At 36.2% G+C, this 17,702-nt stretch overlaps 1 protein-coding gene across 1 annotated transcript in view; it reads right to left on the bottom strand.

The window, feature by feature from the left end:
- LOC110214783 (formin) overlaps nucleotides 1–17,702 on the bottom strand; it is a 356,877-nt gene that overhangs the window by 158,054 nt on the left and 181,121 nt on the right. Inside the window, 1 exon segment of the mRNA XM_020995886.2 lies at nucleotides 11,702–11,789. Within this exon segment, the coding sequence (XP_020851545.2) occupies nucleotides 11,702–11,789 (88 nt within the window).

The raw sequence follows: 17,702 nt of genomic DNA, 5'->3' as shown, positions 1-17,702 counted from the left end.
CTTATCTGCTGTCTGAAGCTTTCTATGATTACAATCATTTCTTCCCAAACGGTATTCCTACTGCACTTATTTATCTATGTATCATTCATTTGATACCTGTCATTTACTTATTATTTTTTAGGTTACAGATCTGTACATTAATTGGTCATCTGATATATACCCTTTTGTCATTAGGAATATAAAGTATTATTACCACTCCCGCACCCCCATTTTACAGATGCATTAAGTAAGGCCAAAACAATTTGAGATGATTTAAACCATTTGTTTTAAGCTATATAGCTAGCAAATAATCTAGGCTTAGTTGGAAGATATGGGTAAGATTAGAATACAGGTCTTCTGCATCCTAGTCTGGGCTTTTTTGTTGCACTATATCATAATGCCTCAAGCACCTTGAGGGCAGGAACCATTTCTTAGACTTCTTTACATACCCTACACTTAGTCTTAAGGCCTAGCAGGTAATAAGCACTTAATAAATGCTTGTTGTGCAAAAGCACAGCCTATAAAATTTGAAGTATGTTATACTAACCCAGAAAACCAACAAGGAAGTCATCATACCAGGAAAAAAAAAGTCATTTTCTGATATGACTTTGTATTACCTGAGGTCCGACAAAATCTCATTTCCACCCTATTTTGAACTTGTGCCTTTCATCTTGTTATTCCAACAAAATGAACAAATACCAAAACTCCAAAAAGCATAATGCAGCCAGCCTTAAGACCCCGATACAGTATTCCAGTTTTTGATCTCCTCTCCATATCTCATTATACCAACACTCCTGCAGATGGTGTCTGAAAGGTGAAGTGTCAGATCCACAAAGCGAAGACCAATCATTGCTGGGGGTTTTTACTTTTATCTTGCTCTCTCCTGAGCTGTCCCCCTCACACTGTCAGTTCAGTTAGAATACTTCACCTACACCTCACAATATGTCGAAAGGAAGTAGACACACGCTGTGAAAAGCTGGTAATTTTATTGGGTTCCTTTACCTTTAAAAATCTGTTACTTGGCTGAGTCTGGTTTCTGAGCTCCTTTTTTGCAGGGAAATTGAGGCAAACATTTTTATGTGGTTCTCTGGTGCCTGCTCTCTACTACAAGAATTTATATACACAAGGATCATTAGCGTAGTGTTTCACCCATTAAGATATAATAACCGTCAGCCTGGACAAAAAGCAGATCCGCATCATGCATTCAAACTAACAGGCACACATAAAACTATGTGCCAGTTCCAGGCACAGGCAGAGGGCCTTGCACAAAAGGTAAGCTTCCCTCTCAGACTTAAAAACTGCTTTTCACAGGTTTAAAGGTAAGCAGAGTGAAAACTAGGAATTCTCACTGCCCTACGCTCCATTTTCTCACCCTCAACACTTTCTAATCTCAAGTTAAACCAGGTTCAAAGACAAAGCATCAAGGAAGCTGCTGCTAAGATAGTCTAAATGGTGAAAACAAAGTTAGCTGTCAAATTTGATGGACTCTGATATGATCTGTCCCTTTTCCTAGAATCTCTGACTCACACACACAAAATAATTCTTACATACTGCATCATCTTCTATCATACGATTCTATGTCTCTCCCCTTTACTACCTTGAATACAGTTGGTTAAAAAATATGACAATAAGTCAATAAATATTTGACAACTGGTTGAGTATATTCTCAGCAAAGAGAAGACTAATGAAACAGCCCAAGCCTGCTAATGGGGAAGGCTTTGCTAACTTTAACACCCTAATAGCTCACTCATAAACCATGTGGGGGCTACTGATGGGATCAGTTTCAATGATGTTTCATTATGAATCCTTATTTTTCTGCTCATTTTTGGGCTTTAAAATTGCTTAATTTGGGAAAGAAGGAAGTAAAAATCATGGAGCAGTCTAAAGGCCTAAAGTCAGAAGATCTAGATTCAAATCCTTCCTCTGGCAATTACTATCTATATGTCACTTTCTGGGCCTCAGCTTTCTCGACTATAAAATGGGGAGGTTTGATTAGCTGGCCTCTCTAGGTTCCTATGCCTCTGTTCTTAAAATAACAGCAACAATAATATTAATTAACACATATAATGATTTAAGGTTTGCAAAGCACTTTATATATGTTAACTCATCTGATTCTCAGAAGAACTTTGTGATGCAGGTGCTATTATTATAAACATTTTACAGGTGAAGAAACCGAGGCACAGAACAGTTAAATGATTTGCTCAGTGGCACACAGCCGGTGAATGTCAAAGGCCAGATTCAAACTCACTGCTACCCAGCTACACCAATTTATTATGTCCTTCTACTGTGCCCAGAAGATACAAGAGGATATGTATCTATATCTATATATCTATATCTATATCTATCTATCTAATCTATATCTGTCTTCAAGGGGATTAATCCATAAATGGGATTTCAAATAGGTATCTCCTACCTTTCCCTTTCTATCCCATTATACTTCTATATGTATAATCAGACCCCTTTATCCCAGAATAATAAAAAGTGGAGGAGGGTTTAGGATTTTAGATCCAAGGAAGGGTAGATATATTATTTCATCAGGTTTTCTGTTTCTTTTATGTCAGTTCTGGCTTTAAGCATATTAGCATTTTAGGTAAGACTATTAGGCCTTCAATTACTAGTAGATTTTTAGCATAAAAGAGATATTTTTAAGCCTAGAGTTTCACTAATGATCCTATTTTTGAATACCAGCTAGAAAAATCAGTTACTGGGGTCTAATATGTAGTGGGAACATGATTAAATAAATTGTGGCACATGGATGTAATGGAATATTACTATGCTCCGATATGAACGTGATAAACACAGAGAAACAGACAGATGTATATGAACTGAAACAGAGTAAACAGAGCCAAAAAAATAATATACATAATAACTACAACAATGTAAATGAAAGAACCACAAAAAAGTAATTTTTGCAAAATGATGAAGAATAAGCATGGCTTGAAAGAAGAGACATGAGAAGACACTCCCATTGCAAAAGAAAGAGGTCCACAAGTGTTGCACACTGCACATATTTTCATACTTTTTTGATGTATCGATCAATTATGCTGAGTTTTTTCTACTTTTCTTTTTTGTTGTCTTAAATCTATTTGTTTTTCGAGATAGTTCCCTTAAAGAGGTAAGGGGGAGTAACAATGGGGGAAACTATGGTGATATAAAAACGGACATCAATAAAATTTTATTTAAAAAAAAGAAAATAATGAATTCTGAATACTACCTCTTTTCTTCTTCAATAATAGCATCTACCCTTTGTTTTACCTTGAACAAGAGAGACATTGACTAGGAGAGATAATGATAATTGTAAGAATAGGGAATGAGGTGATAAAGAGAAAGACAGAACTGTATGAGAGATGCAAAAGCTACCCTGAGAGAGTAAGGGAAGGAGCCAGTGTTAACATCTCTACAATTCTAATCTCCACATCATTTCTACAGTATCATTATCCCCTTATCCAAAGCAGGGGTTAACATGTGTGTGTGTGTGTGTGTGTGTGTGGTGTGTGTGTGTGTGTGTGTGAGAGAGAGAGAGAGAGAGAGAGAGAGAGAGAGAGATGCATATCACAGATCACTTTAACAGTCTGGTGAAGCCTATGGACCCTTTCTCAGAATAATGTTTTAAATGAAAAAATAAAACACAAGATTACAAAGGAAACTATAGTAAACTACAGTTATCAAAGTATTAAAAAAAAAAACAAAACCTCATACACTCCCAGGATAAGGACCCTTGTTCTAGAGAAATACTGACTTTAAATACCCCCAAGCAATATCAGAGATGAATACAGATTTCATAAAATCCAAACTGTGTCAAAAATGACCAAAAAAATGTGACAGTCAATGTAGGAAAGATTGTGGAAAGATATGTACACTAATACACTGTTGGGAGAGCTGTGAAATGGTAAAATCAATTTGAAAAGCAATATGGAATTATGCAAATAAAGTGACTAAAATGTCCATATGCTTTGAACCAGAGAATCTCATTACTGGGCTTATATCCCAAGGAAGTTATTGATAAGAAAAAAATCCCCATATACTCCAAAATATTTAAAGCAGCACTTTTTGTGATAGCTGAGAATTGAAAACAAATTAGATGTTCATCAATTGGAGAATGACTAAACAAATACTAGTACTTGAATGCAATGGGATACTACTGTGCTACAAGAAGACAGAGAAGCATGGAAAGATCTATATGAATTGAGGCAGAGCGAAGTAAGCAGAGTCAAGAAAATAATATACACAGTAACTACAACAATGTAAATAGAAAGAACAATGACACACTAACAAATCAAAAGTAAGTTTAACGAAATTATAAAGAGATATGAGAAGAGACCCTGACTCAAACCCTTAGTGGAGGTGGGAGGTCCACAAATGTTACATATTGTACATGTTCCCAGACTTTTTCAATATATCGATCAGTTGTGCTTTTTTTTTTTCCTTGTCTTAAAACTATTTCTCATATGAAACAGCTCTCTGGAAGACGGAGGGAGAAGAGGAGGGATACATGAAATATTATGATAATGTAAGAAACAAAAAATGTCAATAAAATTTTATTTTAAAAAATTTAACCACATAGCTCAGAGGAATCTTCTAGTGGATGAAATGTATTTGTCCCCTGGGGCAGTTAGGTAGTTGTTGGAAGACTTACTTCAGGCACTTACTAGCTGTATGACTTTAGGCAATTCACTTAACCTGAGTTTCCTAAGTCTATAAAATGAGGATAATAATAGCACCACCCTCAAAAGGTTGTTGTGAGGACTGAATGAGATAATGTATATTAAGAACTCTGAAAACTTTAAAGCATCAGATTAAAGTCAGCAATTTATTTGTAATAGAATTTGTAGAATATTTATGATAGAATTACTAAAAGTCTTTCAGAGACTACTCTAGGATCTAGAGACACACATATAAAGAATGAAATAATCCCTGTTCATAAGGAGCTTACATTCTATAGTAGGAGATTTATTAATTTACAACTATACCTTTATCTACTCAATATCTATAATATTGGTTAAACCTTTATTTAATTCCCATAAACATACAATACTCACATACTCAAGGGACTTAATAGGCTGATCCAACTTCAGTTCTAATTTTAGCAATGATAGGAAAAGGCTGATTTTTTTTTTTGCTGCATATCATAAAACATAAGATTACTAATAATGAGGCTCTAGGAGACTTTAAAAAATATGGCTTGATTTTAAAATGAACCTAACAAAAATTCAAAGCCTACTTTCCTTCAAAAGATGACAATGATCTTGAGGTTATATTTTAAACCCTAAATAACTAATAAAAATCCTGGAGAAAGCAAGATACATGGTCAGAGATCCACTGAAAGAAGTTTCAAAGGGAAAACAAAGAAAAATGTCAAGTCAGTGAATTGTACTATGCATCTGCAGCCCTGAAAAACTAAAAAGTCTGTATGATTCCAAGAGATCTTAATAATGCCTTGCTGGAAAATATGTCAAATCTACCTAGGCACCCCAAATGGAAAGGGCAGTAAAGCAACAAGCTTGACAGGAATATTGAGGACACCAACCACAAAGTCACACAAAACAGCCCAGACTTTGAAAACCAAGATATCCTACCCTCAATCATGTGAAATCCCCAATCATCTTGAAAAAAATATATGATGTTCCAAAAATTAACGTACTAAAAGTTATGGAATACTCTGTATATCACAGGCTCTTTAGATACCTAGGGTCTAGTTAGTAAGGTCTGCTAGGGTCCAATGAGATTCTTTGGGAATTTCTATAAAATGACATTGTATTTCTGAACTACAGGGAAATTAATAATGATTTTCAACTAGCACTGATATTTCAACAAATCTTTCTGTAGACAATTAAAGCTGAAGGTAACAAGATCTAGGAGACAGACATTAGACTGGGAATCTAAAGACTTAGAGTTTAGAAATTAATCCTGTAAATAACTGACTTGCTTATCTTTTTCATTCCTGGAGGCCAGATTTTTTAAAAGGGGGACAATGGGACAGAGAAAATCACTATTGTCGTGGTACCTACACTCCCCAAAGCTAAGATTGAGAGGCTACTTCTAAATATCTTTTTTAATCTGACTTTAGGTTAAACATAAGAAACACTATTTTCAAAAGTCTGAGAAACTTCATATAAATGCCATGAGGTTTGCAGTACCCAACTGGTTGCAATAGGATACATACATGCATGCACATATGCACACACACACCCAGACACATATACACATACACACATTTATACACACACACTATATATATATATACACACACACACACACACACATATATACACACACACTGTGTGTGTGTGTGTGTGTGTGTGTGTGTGTGTAAAGAGGTCTATGTTGCGTGTGGTTAATAAGAATTTTCCACTTCTAGACAAAGGACAAGAGCCAGAGGCACAAAGTCTCATTTTTTTTAATCTTAATTTAATTGATATATTAATTTCTTTACCACTTAGTACCCAAGGCGATTTCCTATCAATTGGAGAGCAGGTGTCCATCTGTATTGTTAAAGGGGATTTCCTCAATGGGCATTCTCTATACCAATGAAATCATAGGTCTGGTCATCCAGTCCCACCAAAACCAAAAACAAACCGCTTTGTTTTTATGTCATTTTCTTTTCCAAATATATTCCTTCCTTAAAGAGCATTCTTTTCTAACAAAGATTTAAAAAGAAAGAGGAAAAAGAAGTTGAGTAAAAGCAATCAGCACAACCAATCAACACATCAATTGTAAATTATATAAAATATTCCACGCCTATGATCCACCACCTCTGCTTAGAGGGGAGAGAGATGTATTTCTCAACTCTTGTATAGGGGAAATTTAGTCAGTGTAATTACACTATCTACCTTTTTTTTGTTCTTCCCATTTACATTGTTGAAGTGATTTTGTATATCCTTTACCTGGTTGTGCTTACTTCATGATACATCAGTTTATATGTCTTCCTACGATTCTCTGAATTATTTATATTCATCATCTCTTATGGAACGCTAATATTCTAGCCATTCCCCAACCAATGGACATCTATTTTTTTTCCCCCTAATTCTTTGTTGCTATAAAAAGTGATGCTATGAACATCTTGGGTATATGGGCCTTTCTTTCTGCCAATGATTCTGCCGATGGGTTATGGATCTCTAGGTTAGTCACTTTCTCAGTATTATTCCAAATTGCTTTCCCAAATGAATGGATCACCAGTGCATTAATAATGTGCCTGTCTTTCTCACTAACACTATTTCCAAATTTTGTCACCTTTGCCAGTTTGCTTGGTGTGACTTGTTTTGATCTGCATTTTTCTAGTTCTTAGTGAGTATTATTAAGAATAAAATGGAAAAACCTAAATAGTAGGCAAGACCTTTCTTTTTAAGCACTTATATTCTTCTGATAATGCTGTACGGCTAATAGTTATAGAATGCTACAATCTCTAAAGAATCAAAATTGCATGCAATCCAAAGGACAATGAAGAAATATATGGTGGATATCAGTGGGCTTTGGTAAATCACCAACAATGATATGCATAGAAAATGGCATGAAATATATCATCCAGGAGATATATGCTGGGGAAAAGAAGTAGACCAGTTATGTAGTAGGAACAGGGTATAACACATGGATAGGCTAAATACTGTACTAATACCCAAGGAATGTTAAAAGAGCTATATGAAGTCCTCTAGCATCTTGGGTGGATCCCTACAAGAGACTTTGTAAGGGGACAGAGACAAGGATTGAGTAGGATGAGAAGGCATGGATAGGTTGTGTTCTGTCCCAGTATTAAGGAGGACCCACATCAATGAGATCACAGAGCCACCAATATATTTAAAGTATGAAAAAGTCCTGGCATGAAAGTTTCTAAACAACAGAGATGTATAAAATGTTAATTAAATGGCAAGTATTTTAAAATATAGAAATAAACATTTGCCTAAATATGTTTCAATGATTTTTTTTACTAAAAATCACCAATTAATGGAATGAATTCTTCAAAAAGATAGTTTCTCCAAATGTGGGGAATGACACCTAAAGCAGTCTTTCAAGAGGCCACAGAACAGAACTGCAGCATCCTTCTGCACTAACTTATCAACAAAACCTTTCCTGTTGTTTTGGTCTTCTTTGGGATCATCACTGGTACGTCTCCTCACCTGCAACATGAGATGATTGGGCTAAATGATCTCAACATTTTAGTCTTGCTGTAAATTCTGTGGTGTTATTAAAAGAAATAACTTAAAAGCCACCTACTTTACTTTCATATCAAGCTCTATCTACTTAGAGTCCAGGACTTACACTCAGTGGACTCTCTCACAGGCCAGGCTAGGAACAGGAATCCTTATGGTAAGAGGACAATACAAATTAGTCCATTGCTTTCTCTGTCTCTTGCAGATGCACATGCAAAGCAAATTGCAAATGACGTTGATGGTCCTAAGTGACCTTCAGATGTCTGCGTCAGTCAACCATCTCAAAAAGAAGACTATGTTCTGGTTATATTGCCACATCTATTTGGAATGCATTACTAAGGGAAGCTGGGGGTTTTTCAGAACAGGCAGACAATAATCTTTAGGGGATGGCTTAGGTGCTGGAGGAAGGGGATGGACTAAATGATCACCTCACTTCTCTTCTAGTCTGAGGAATTTGTGATTTTATGATTTTCATCAACAGGAAAGCACTGACCACACATTTTTCCTCCATGTAAGCAGGTTCCTGGCAGATGAGTGATCTTGGGAAAGGGGAGGAGGGGCGGAGATGAGCTAAGCATGCTATTTCTGATGATGAATATTCTACCAGACATCACTGAAACAGTAGGCAAATTGTCATAAAAGTCCTGGCCTACTGAATATGTTATATTGTCAGACTTGCTATTATCTATGGAGCATCCTGGCATGTTTTTAGTACTAGCAAGTTTGTGGAAGATTTGGCTTTACTTATAAACATGGCAGTGAAATCTTATCAGTTGCTACTCTGAGAGAAACTTGGCCACACCATCTCCATGACTGGACACTTAGCATACTTAGGCTTTTCCAAAACTGTGAAGAAATTTCTGTTTTTCACGGTGGTTCTTCCACTACATATGGAAATCCCTCACTAACTTTAGTGAGAGACTGGTCAGGAGGTCTGATAGATCCTTTTCTTAGGTTCACAGAATTTAGTGCTACATGTGAGTGAGTTCATCTAAGACAGGGATTCTTAACCTTTTTTTGGTAGCATAGACCCTTTGGCAGTAGGTGAAGTCTATGGACCCTCTTTTAGAATAATGTTTTTAAATACAAAAAATAAAATTCACAGGCTTACAAAGGAAGCTAATTATATGGAAATACAGTTCTCAAAATACTAAAAAAAAAAAATTCACGGACCCCAGGGTAAAGAACCCTTGTTAACCCAGAACTCTCATTTTATAGATAAGAAAATTATAGCCTAGAGAAGTTGAAATACTTGTCTAGGGTCACACAAGTCTTAAATGGCAGGGCTAAGTACTCTGACTCCAAATTCAGTGTTTATTCCATTCCTTCTCAGTGTCTCATTCCCAGGAGTATGAGCTATAGTGTGTTCCATGGGTAATGGAAGCTAGACCTCAGAGGTCAACTGGTCCATCTCTTTCATTTTACAAATGAAGAAACTGAGGCCTAGGGAGTTGAAGTGGCTTTTCCAAACATACACCCAGGTAGTAAGTATCAGAGGCACGCTTTGATTCATTCCTCTGATTTCTGAGCCAAGATTCTTTCCACTTCACCATGCTGTCTCTCCATTGTGGTGGAGCAGGAATAGTCAGAACCTGAATAATTCCTGCCATGATGGGTTTATCCACAAAAGTAACTGAGGGCTTGCTCATGTGCTCTGGGTCATTTAAATAGGTACCTACCCACTACAGGGATTATTTTTCAGGACTCAGCAAAGCTTTTTGTTCTTTTATATCAAAATCCTGCTGAACTTACCCATTTTCTGTCCATCTGCCCCTAAATAGCTCTGTCATTGTCTTGAACCACTGCCTCATTTTTTTCTCTTGCTATCAAATGTTAGTGATTTTTTTCATTCTCTCTCTCTCTCTCTCTCTCTCTCTCTCTCTCTCTCTCTCTCTGCCTTCTTCCCTCCCTCTCTCCCTCCCTACCTCCTTCTCCCTTCCTCTCTTGCTCCTTCTCCTGCATCTCCAAGTCCAAACATTTTTGCCTTGCTTAGTTCTCACCTGGGCCTAACCTGTTGTATGGGCTTTCTGCTTCCCTTTCTCATCTTTACTTTTAATTTTGCAAATATTTCCCTGTAGTATCTTGCAATTTCTTACAATTGCCTCCAATTACTTCCCTACATGTACCTATCTGATTCCACCAAAAAGCTGATTACACCAAAAGCAAACCCCTCAATCCTTCCCTAAATACAACCAAAGCATTTATTTGTGCCCCCAGACCTTGCCATTTGCCCTACAATTACTGTCTTTTTTAATCTTCCATTCAGCTGGACTTTCTTTTACATGCTGGTGCCCTTAATTAGACTGTGAGCTGCTTGAGAGCAGGGACTGTCTGGTTTTTCTATTTGTGCCCATAGCACTTTGCACAATGCTGGTACATAGTAAGCACTTAATAAATGTTTTTCATTCATCCATTTCATTCATTCCCTCTTTCCTGTTCTTCCAGCTGTTCTTGCTTATCTTGGCCTGGTCTTAGTTGCCCCATTTCATCTTCAGCACCTATTTTCTTCCTTTGGCCATCACCCACTGTTTTGTTTTGTTTTGTTTTTAATCCTCAAAGCTTCTATCTTTTGGGAGATTTGAAAATCTTAGCCCTTTGAATGACTCCATTTGATCACCCTTGAGACAATGATTAAACAGGTAAATGACAGTAAGAAAAAAGGAAGAGCTTAAAGATTAAAGAAGCCATGACCCAAGAGACTTGGAACGATACGGGCTACACGTGATTCTGAGAACAAATCATCTCAGTGCATACCATACTGCACTGGGCTAACCAAGATTAGGGTTTGTCATTTTACAAGACATCCTCCAAATCAGAATTTTTGTTAAAACTTCATAACAACATTTCCAGAAGAAATGTCATTGGCAACATCAACTAAAAAATCTTCTCAAAAAATCTTTCCATCTAATTCATGGCAACTTATGTTGTTGGGATTCACTCTTACTTTTCCCATTCCAATAGTAGGATCTAGAATCTAGGCCAGTCAGTTTAATTACAGTATGGCTGGCATTTTTTTTTAATAGCTCTGAATGGATTTTTACAAACTGGAGCAAGAAATTAAACACCTGACAAATGCAAAGAGTTTCCTGGAAAGGCAAAGCAGAGTCTCTTGGTTTAGGGACTTTAAGAGGCCTCAACAGAAGCCAAAACAAAATAGTTTGGATAGACAAACCTTAAAGGGAAGTAGAGATTCAGAGTTTCTCCACTGCTAAAACCAGTGTTACACACTACAACAATATTCCTGAAATATTGTAATTTGAACATATTACAAGTGAAATAGAAAAAAAAAGGATTTACATTCATGAAGCATAGAGGAGGAAGGGGAAGTGTTTTCATTTTGGATACAGATTTTAGAACAGGTATGACATGGAAGTCAATTTGGCTTCGGAATTGCTTCCCTTTACTGGATAATATTCTTTTAGAAAAAAATAATTAAGTTGACATTTATTTGTAGGATAACAGATACACACAAATTATCCTTTGGTCAAACTCATTCTGTTTTTAGCAGTATCAGGGTAAAAAGTAATAATAGTCTTTATTTTTAAAAAATAATAAATGAATCAAAAGAGAAGACTTACCCTGTTGGATATCTTTCATTTCTAAATGCAAGCTAGATATCAAAATTCCCACAGTCTGAGATCTTTTTCCATCTAGCAGTTTGATGATCTAGAGTTAAAAAAAAAAAAGACATGATACTAGTCCAAAAGGTAATACCATCTTTCAATAACCACATAAAGTATGAAGAGCTAAATGAAGTCTCAAATGATACTAAATGTCACTTCTCTAACTTACTGAATTTCTTTTAATCTCTTTAGAGACTTTAGCCTGGTCATAAATCAATTAAGCTTTTCTGTATCTTTTACTGTAAGTACCCCAAAGTTATGCTCTTCTTAAACACAGCAAACCAAAAAATTACCAAACTAGATGTCATATAATGACTTCTCACTTCTATATTTACTTCAATATGAGCCAAAGAGAGAAGTAATGTGATACAGGACAGAGTGCTGGACTTGGGGTCAGGAAAACCTGGGTCTGAATCTTGTCTCAGATATTTACTGTGTGTTTTTGAGTTAGTCAGTTAACCTCTCTGGGCCTCAGTTTCCTCATCTGTAAAATGAAGGGATTCAACCTGCTGACCTTTAAGGTTTCTTCAAGTTCTAAATCTATGTTCCTTCTTTTGTGTTTGTCTTCTTCCATTAGATTGTAAGTTCCTTGAGGGCAAGGGCTGTCTTTCCTTTATGTATCTATATCCCAGAGAGCTTAGCTCAGCACCTGACACACAGTAGGCTCTTGATGAATGTTTATTAACAGCTGACGATTGATCCCATGATCCTGTACAATATAGGATTGAGGGTGAGAATAGATCTGAACAGATGACTGAGTTCAAGTTCTTTCTTTTGCAAAATGATGAAATCAAGCTCATGAGATGGTGAATGACTAGCCCAAGGTTGCACAGATAATATAATCAGATGTGAATCTAGGTCTCCAAATATAGTGCTCTTTTCACTAAATTATGCTGCCCCTCTTATGACTTTACCAGTAATTAAATGGTGTAGTGTACTCTGTAGCAACTCAGATTGCAATTCCATGCTTTTTTTCCCCCAGATAGTGTCATAATTATTTGCTGCATCCCAAAGTAGCTCTTCATCTGGTGGCTAAAATGCCTCTCTGTAATTAGCCAGGATAGGTCTTGATTGGCATATACATGTGCACGTGCACATACACACATCTGCCATACTCAAAGCCTTTCCAGCTTGGTAGAACTTGCCAGTTTTCACTCTGGGGGCAAAAGCTTTGAAAATCCATAGTTATTGGAGACATTGGAGTAGGGCCTTTGCAGAGTATCGATAACAGCAAAGAGGGGACAAAATATTCTATGTTCTGTGTGATGGACGCAAGAAAAAACAATCAATATACACAAATGATTATTGAAATCTTGAAATATTAATTAAGTTTAGTTTTGTGAAATGGTCCTGCCTGATTATTTGTTAGGGCAGGGATATAAAGGTGCTAATAGCCCTTTAAGACAACGCAATTTTTCTCATGGCAATTACTGAACTACCACACCGTGCCCAAAATTCACTTCTGCGGGGAGCTGGAGGAAATGGATCCCAAATGATTTCACCCACTACAAATTCATGAAGTACATGAACTCACCTGGACCCTTGATGTTATTTTACAATCTTTCTATTCTATGGTTACCAAGTCCTTATTTCATTACAGCTTTCCCCTTTTCTTATTGGCTTTTGCCACCACCTCTCTCCCACATCAGATGACCTGGTATCCTACTTTACTAAGATCTGGTTGAAGACATTTAGCCTGTTTCTTCATCCTTGCTTAAGAATTCATTAAACTGTCACAGTGTTATCATTTATTCTCTTCTCCTTTCTTCCAGTAATAGAAGAAATATCCCTACTATTCACTAAGGCTAATCATTTGCCTGGTTTGTGATCTGCAAAAATACTGGGATAGGATATGAAAAAAAAAATTCTCGCTATTTTCCCTAAGGAAGATTAAGAATCCAAGTAAATCAGGAGTTGTTCCCCTGATTTATCAGAATATCTTATGCTTAGCCCAAGAAAAAGCAGTTCAGTGAAAGCCTGGGGAGACCTGGGTGTTAACTCCAGCTCTGATGGTGATTCTGTGACCTTCAGTAAGTTACTTAATCTCTCTGAGTCTCATTTTCCTCATATGTAAAACAGGGACAGTACTATTTGCACAACCTAGCTTACAGCTTTCTTGTGAAGATAATACTTTGTAAAGCTCTATAAATATACACATAAGTCAAGTTAATGCGATATGTCACCCCTGTCTCACTCCCTTCTAGGTTCGTACACTTACATCATTGAATAACATTCAGAGAAACAATGGTTTGGCTAGATGACACAATAAAAGACAAACATTGGTGCCGGTGGAAGTATTCTAGAATATATAACATGTTTTCTAGAGTCTGGTAGTAAAGGCTAAAATGTCATACTCTTTTCTAGCATAGTTGTGTCTAAGACTTTATATATAGCTACTGAATGAAGTGTTAGTGTCTTAAACATTTGCCTTTCCTACTGACCAGCTTCTCCCCAAGTGACTGAGGCCACAATACTATCAATCCTATGTTGTTTGGTCAAGAGGAACAAACCCATTTGTTCAACCATGTTTCCCCAGCGGTGTGTTTCATTGCACAGTATGTCAGGAGGTTCATAAAGGAAGAAAGGGAGAGTGCTTAGCTGGTCTGTTCTTCCTGCAGACAGGCTAAAAATAAAGGAGTTTGGTACACAAATTACAGCAGGAGCAAGCTTCAAACACCTTTACAGTGTTACTTGAGTTTCACAGTTTCCATTTACAAACACACACACACACACACACACACACACACACACACACACACACACACACACACACCCTTCTGGCTATTTTTAGGAAACTGAGAGCTCGGATTAATGTGCTATAAGTACCATGAAGAGCTCAATCACTAGAGTAGACTTGGAATGAAAATTTAGGGAAAGGGGGCTTTGGAAATCTATTGGCTTCCTGTTTCATACTCAGGACAGAAAGAGCATATGCAAAATGTCAGGGAGAGAGGGGGCAGTAAACATGATAATGCAAAGAACCATAATAACTCATTTCTACAGTGCTTTAAAGTTTTAATAATAATTACTAACCTTAACATAGACCTTTAATGTTTATAGAACATTTTAGCTATATTATCTCATATTCTGTTAGGTAGGCAATATAAATATTAATATCTCCATTTTACAGATGAGAAAACTGAGTTTCACACTAACATCACACTAGCTAGTTAAGTGTCTGAAGCAGGAGTTGAACCCTGACTTTCCTGACTCCAAGCCCAGTGTTTTGTCTACTATACCCCATCACCTTCAGTACACCTGGTCTTCTCACAACGACTCTCTGAAGAAGGTAGCAGACGCATGATCTTCCACAGAAATACATAAGTAACGTTCAACCTTCTCTTTACAGATAGCTTGGACTACTTAAGAGGGTGACAGCGTTTGTACCTTTCCCCACTTTTAGTGAGTTGTAAGAGGAAGCAGCAATAATTTGCACCCTTAGAAACTGTGCTATAACTTGGAATCATGGGGTGTTGTCTTCTTTTTTTAATTTGTTTACCCAGAGTGCTAAACTCAACTTCTAGCTTTTGCCGGGTTGAAATGTATAATCCTATGATCTGTGGCCCTGCTAAAATTATCAACTGCTATCCAATGCAATGGTTCTTCCTGAGAAAGTGATAGGAAACTCTGGAACTATAGGGAAACTCATTCTATTCCTTTAGAGAAGCAATATAATGTGGCGGAAAAAACCTTTGAATCCTGATTCTAACACATACTATGGGGCAAAAATTAAATAATTTAATCTTACTGAAACTCAGTTTCCCGATCTGTAAAATGGGGATAATAATGTTTATATTGTCTAACCAGATTTCTGTGAAGAAGTTTCTTTATTCCTCTCAGAATTCAGTCATTGATATTATTGCCTCCCAGGTTTGTCTCTAATTCTTTGCCTGAGGAAGCCTTCAAATCACTCTGTGCCTTAATTTCCTTATCTGTAATTTAGTGATAATAGTTATTTTTTTCAACCTCACACTACCTTATGGGAATATATGAAGAACTCATTAGATGATATGGTCAATAATAATATTATTAGCTAGCATCTGTATAGCACTTGAAGGTTTGAAAAGCAATATATATATATATATATATATATATATATATATGTGTATATGTGTGTGTATGTATATATGTACACATACGTATATCATGCAATTCTCACAACAAGTAGGTTTTGTTAGTATGCCCATTTTAAAGATGAAGGAATTAGGTCTGAGAGAGATTAAGTAACTTGCCCAGGGTTACAAAGCTAGTACATATTTAAAGCAGGATTTGAACTCAGGTCCTTTTTTGGGACTCTAAATCCAGGGTCCTATTCCCCTATATGCCAATTCTTCTAGGTTCTTTAGATAAATTTAATACTACATCAGTGTACAAGATAATTAATGACATAGTTATGCTGGTCCATTTCTTATTTGGCATCTCTAGTCATTATATGTCTACCAAATAGCTAGGTTTCTTGCCATCATCATGGTAGTTGTAAGAGAAAGAACAAACTGATCTGGGATATGTTTAGGCTTCTCTGGGAAAATGTTGGCTTCTTCCTTGTAATATGAGGAAGACAAACAAATTACAAGGAAAATTCATGAGTGAATGGGGAGTAAAAAGGATAGAGGAAATATATATTTTAAAACATACACTTTAATCAAGTCCAGATATATAAAGTAACTAAGAGAACACATGCCAAGGGAAAAGACATTTTAGCCTAATAAGTAGGCCAAATATTTGATTAATGGGCCAACAGATTAGTAAGGTATCTGTCTGGTCAGTGCCTTCAGGGTGTGTCCAGAGTTTTCTGGAATTTGGGTAGATTATCTATGTGAGCCCCTCTGGTCCTATTTCCAAGGAAGTATGATCAAGTTTAATTATGATTATAGCCGAAACAACAACTGGAATAAACAAGGATATTTATTTGAACTAAGTTTTGAAATTACCGGACCAAGTAGATTGGCATGGGGAGTGACAACCAAAACCAATAGAGTAAAGCCAGGAAAAGGCAATTTGGGCCGAGGAGAAGGAAGAAAGATTCTCACAAGTGAGCTTGCTATGAGTAGGAAGGAATTTCCTAAGGGAAATAATAAAAGCCTTTTTGATTGATGTAAAAAATATGCCAGAAATCATTTTTAAGATTTAGATAAATATTAAGGGAGAAGAATTTATCATGCTTGGTATGGATGAGTAGTTATTATGTTGTTGGAACATCTATCATAATGCAAAGCTATACTCTAATAGTACAGCAATATTCCTTTGCATTTAAGTACCACAATTTGTTTAATCACTTCCCAAATCATGAACATCCACTTAATTTCTATTATAAGTGCTGCTACAACTATAATGATGTGAATAGGACCTTTCTCTCTCTCTCTCTCTCTCTCTCTCTCTCTCCTTCTTTCTTTGTTTCCTTCCTTTCTTTCTTTCTTTCTTTCTTTCTTTCTTTCTTTCTTTCTTTCTTTCTTTCTTCTTTCTTTCTTTCTTTCTTTCTTTTTCAATCATTGACAATCCTGGGGTATACATCTTACAGTGGAATCTTTGGGTCAAAAGATAAGGACATTTTAAATTATTTTTTAATCACCATTCCAATTTGTGTACTAAAATGTTCAGACCACTTCACAGCTCTATCAGCATTATATTGGTGTGTCTGTCTTTCTACAACCTATTCAAAATTGGCTATTTTATTCTTTTGTTAGCATTGCCAATTTGCTGAGTATGGGATGAAATCTCCAAATTGGTTTGATTTGCATTTCTCTTATTAGTGATTTAGAACAATTTGTTATGTCATTGCTATTAGTTTATAAATCTTTTAAAAACTTTATCTCCTTTGATCACATTCTTTGGAGAATGATTTTTGGTCTTACTTTTGTGTTAGTTTCAAATATAACTTGAGTATCAAACTTTTGAAATATCCACTGCAAAGACTTTTCTCCCAATTGACAATTTCCTTTTAAAAAATTCTAGTTGT

This window comes from Phascolarctos cinereus, unplaced genomic scaffold, assembly GCF_003287225.1.
Source record: "Phascolarctos cinereus isolate Bilbo 61053 unplaced genomic scaffold, phaCin_HiC Scaffold_3;HRSCAF=262, whole genome shotgun sequence".
In the NCBI taxonomy this organism is placed as follows: Eukaryota; Metazoa; Chordata; class Mammalia; order Diprotodontia; family Phascolarctidae; genus Phascolarctos; species Phascolarctos cinereus.
This window is presented reverse-complemented; position numbering and strand designations above follow the sequence as displayed.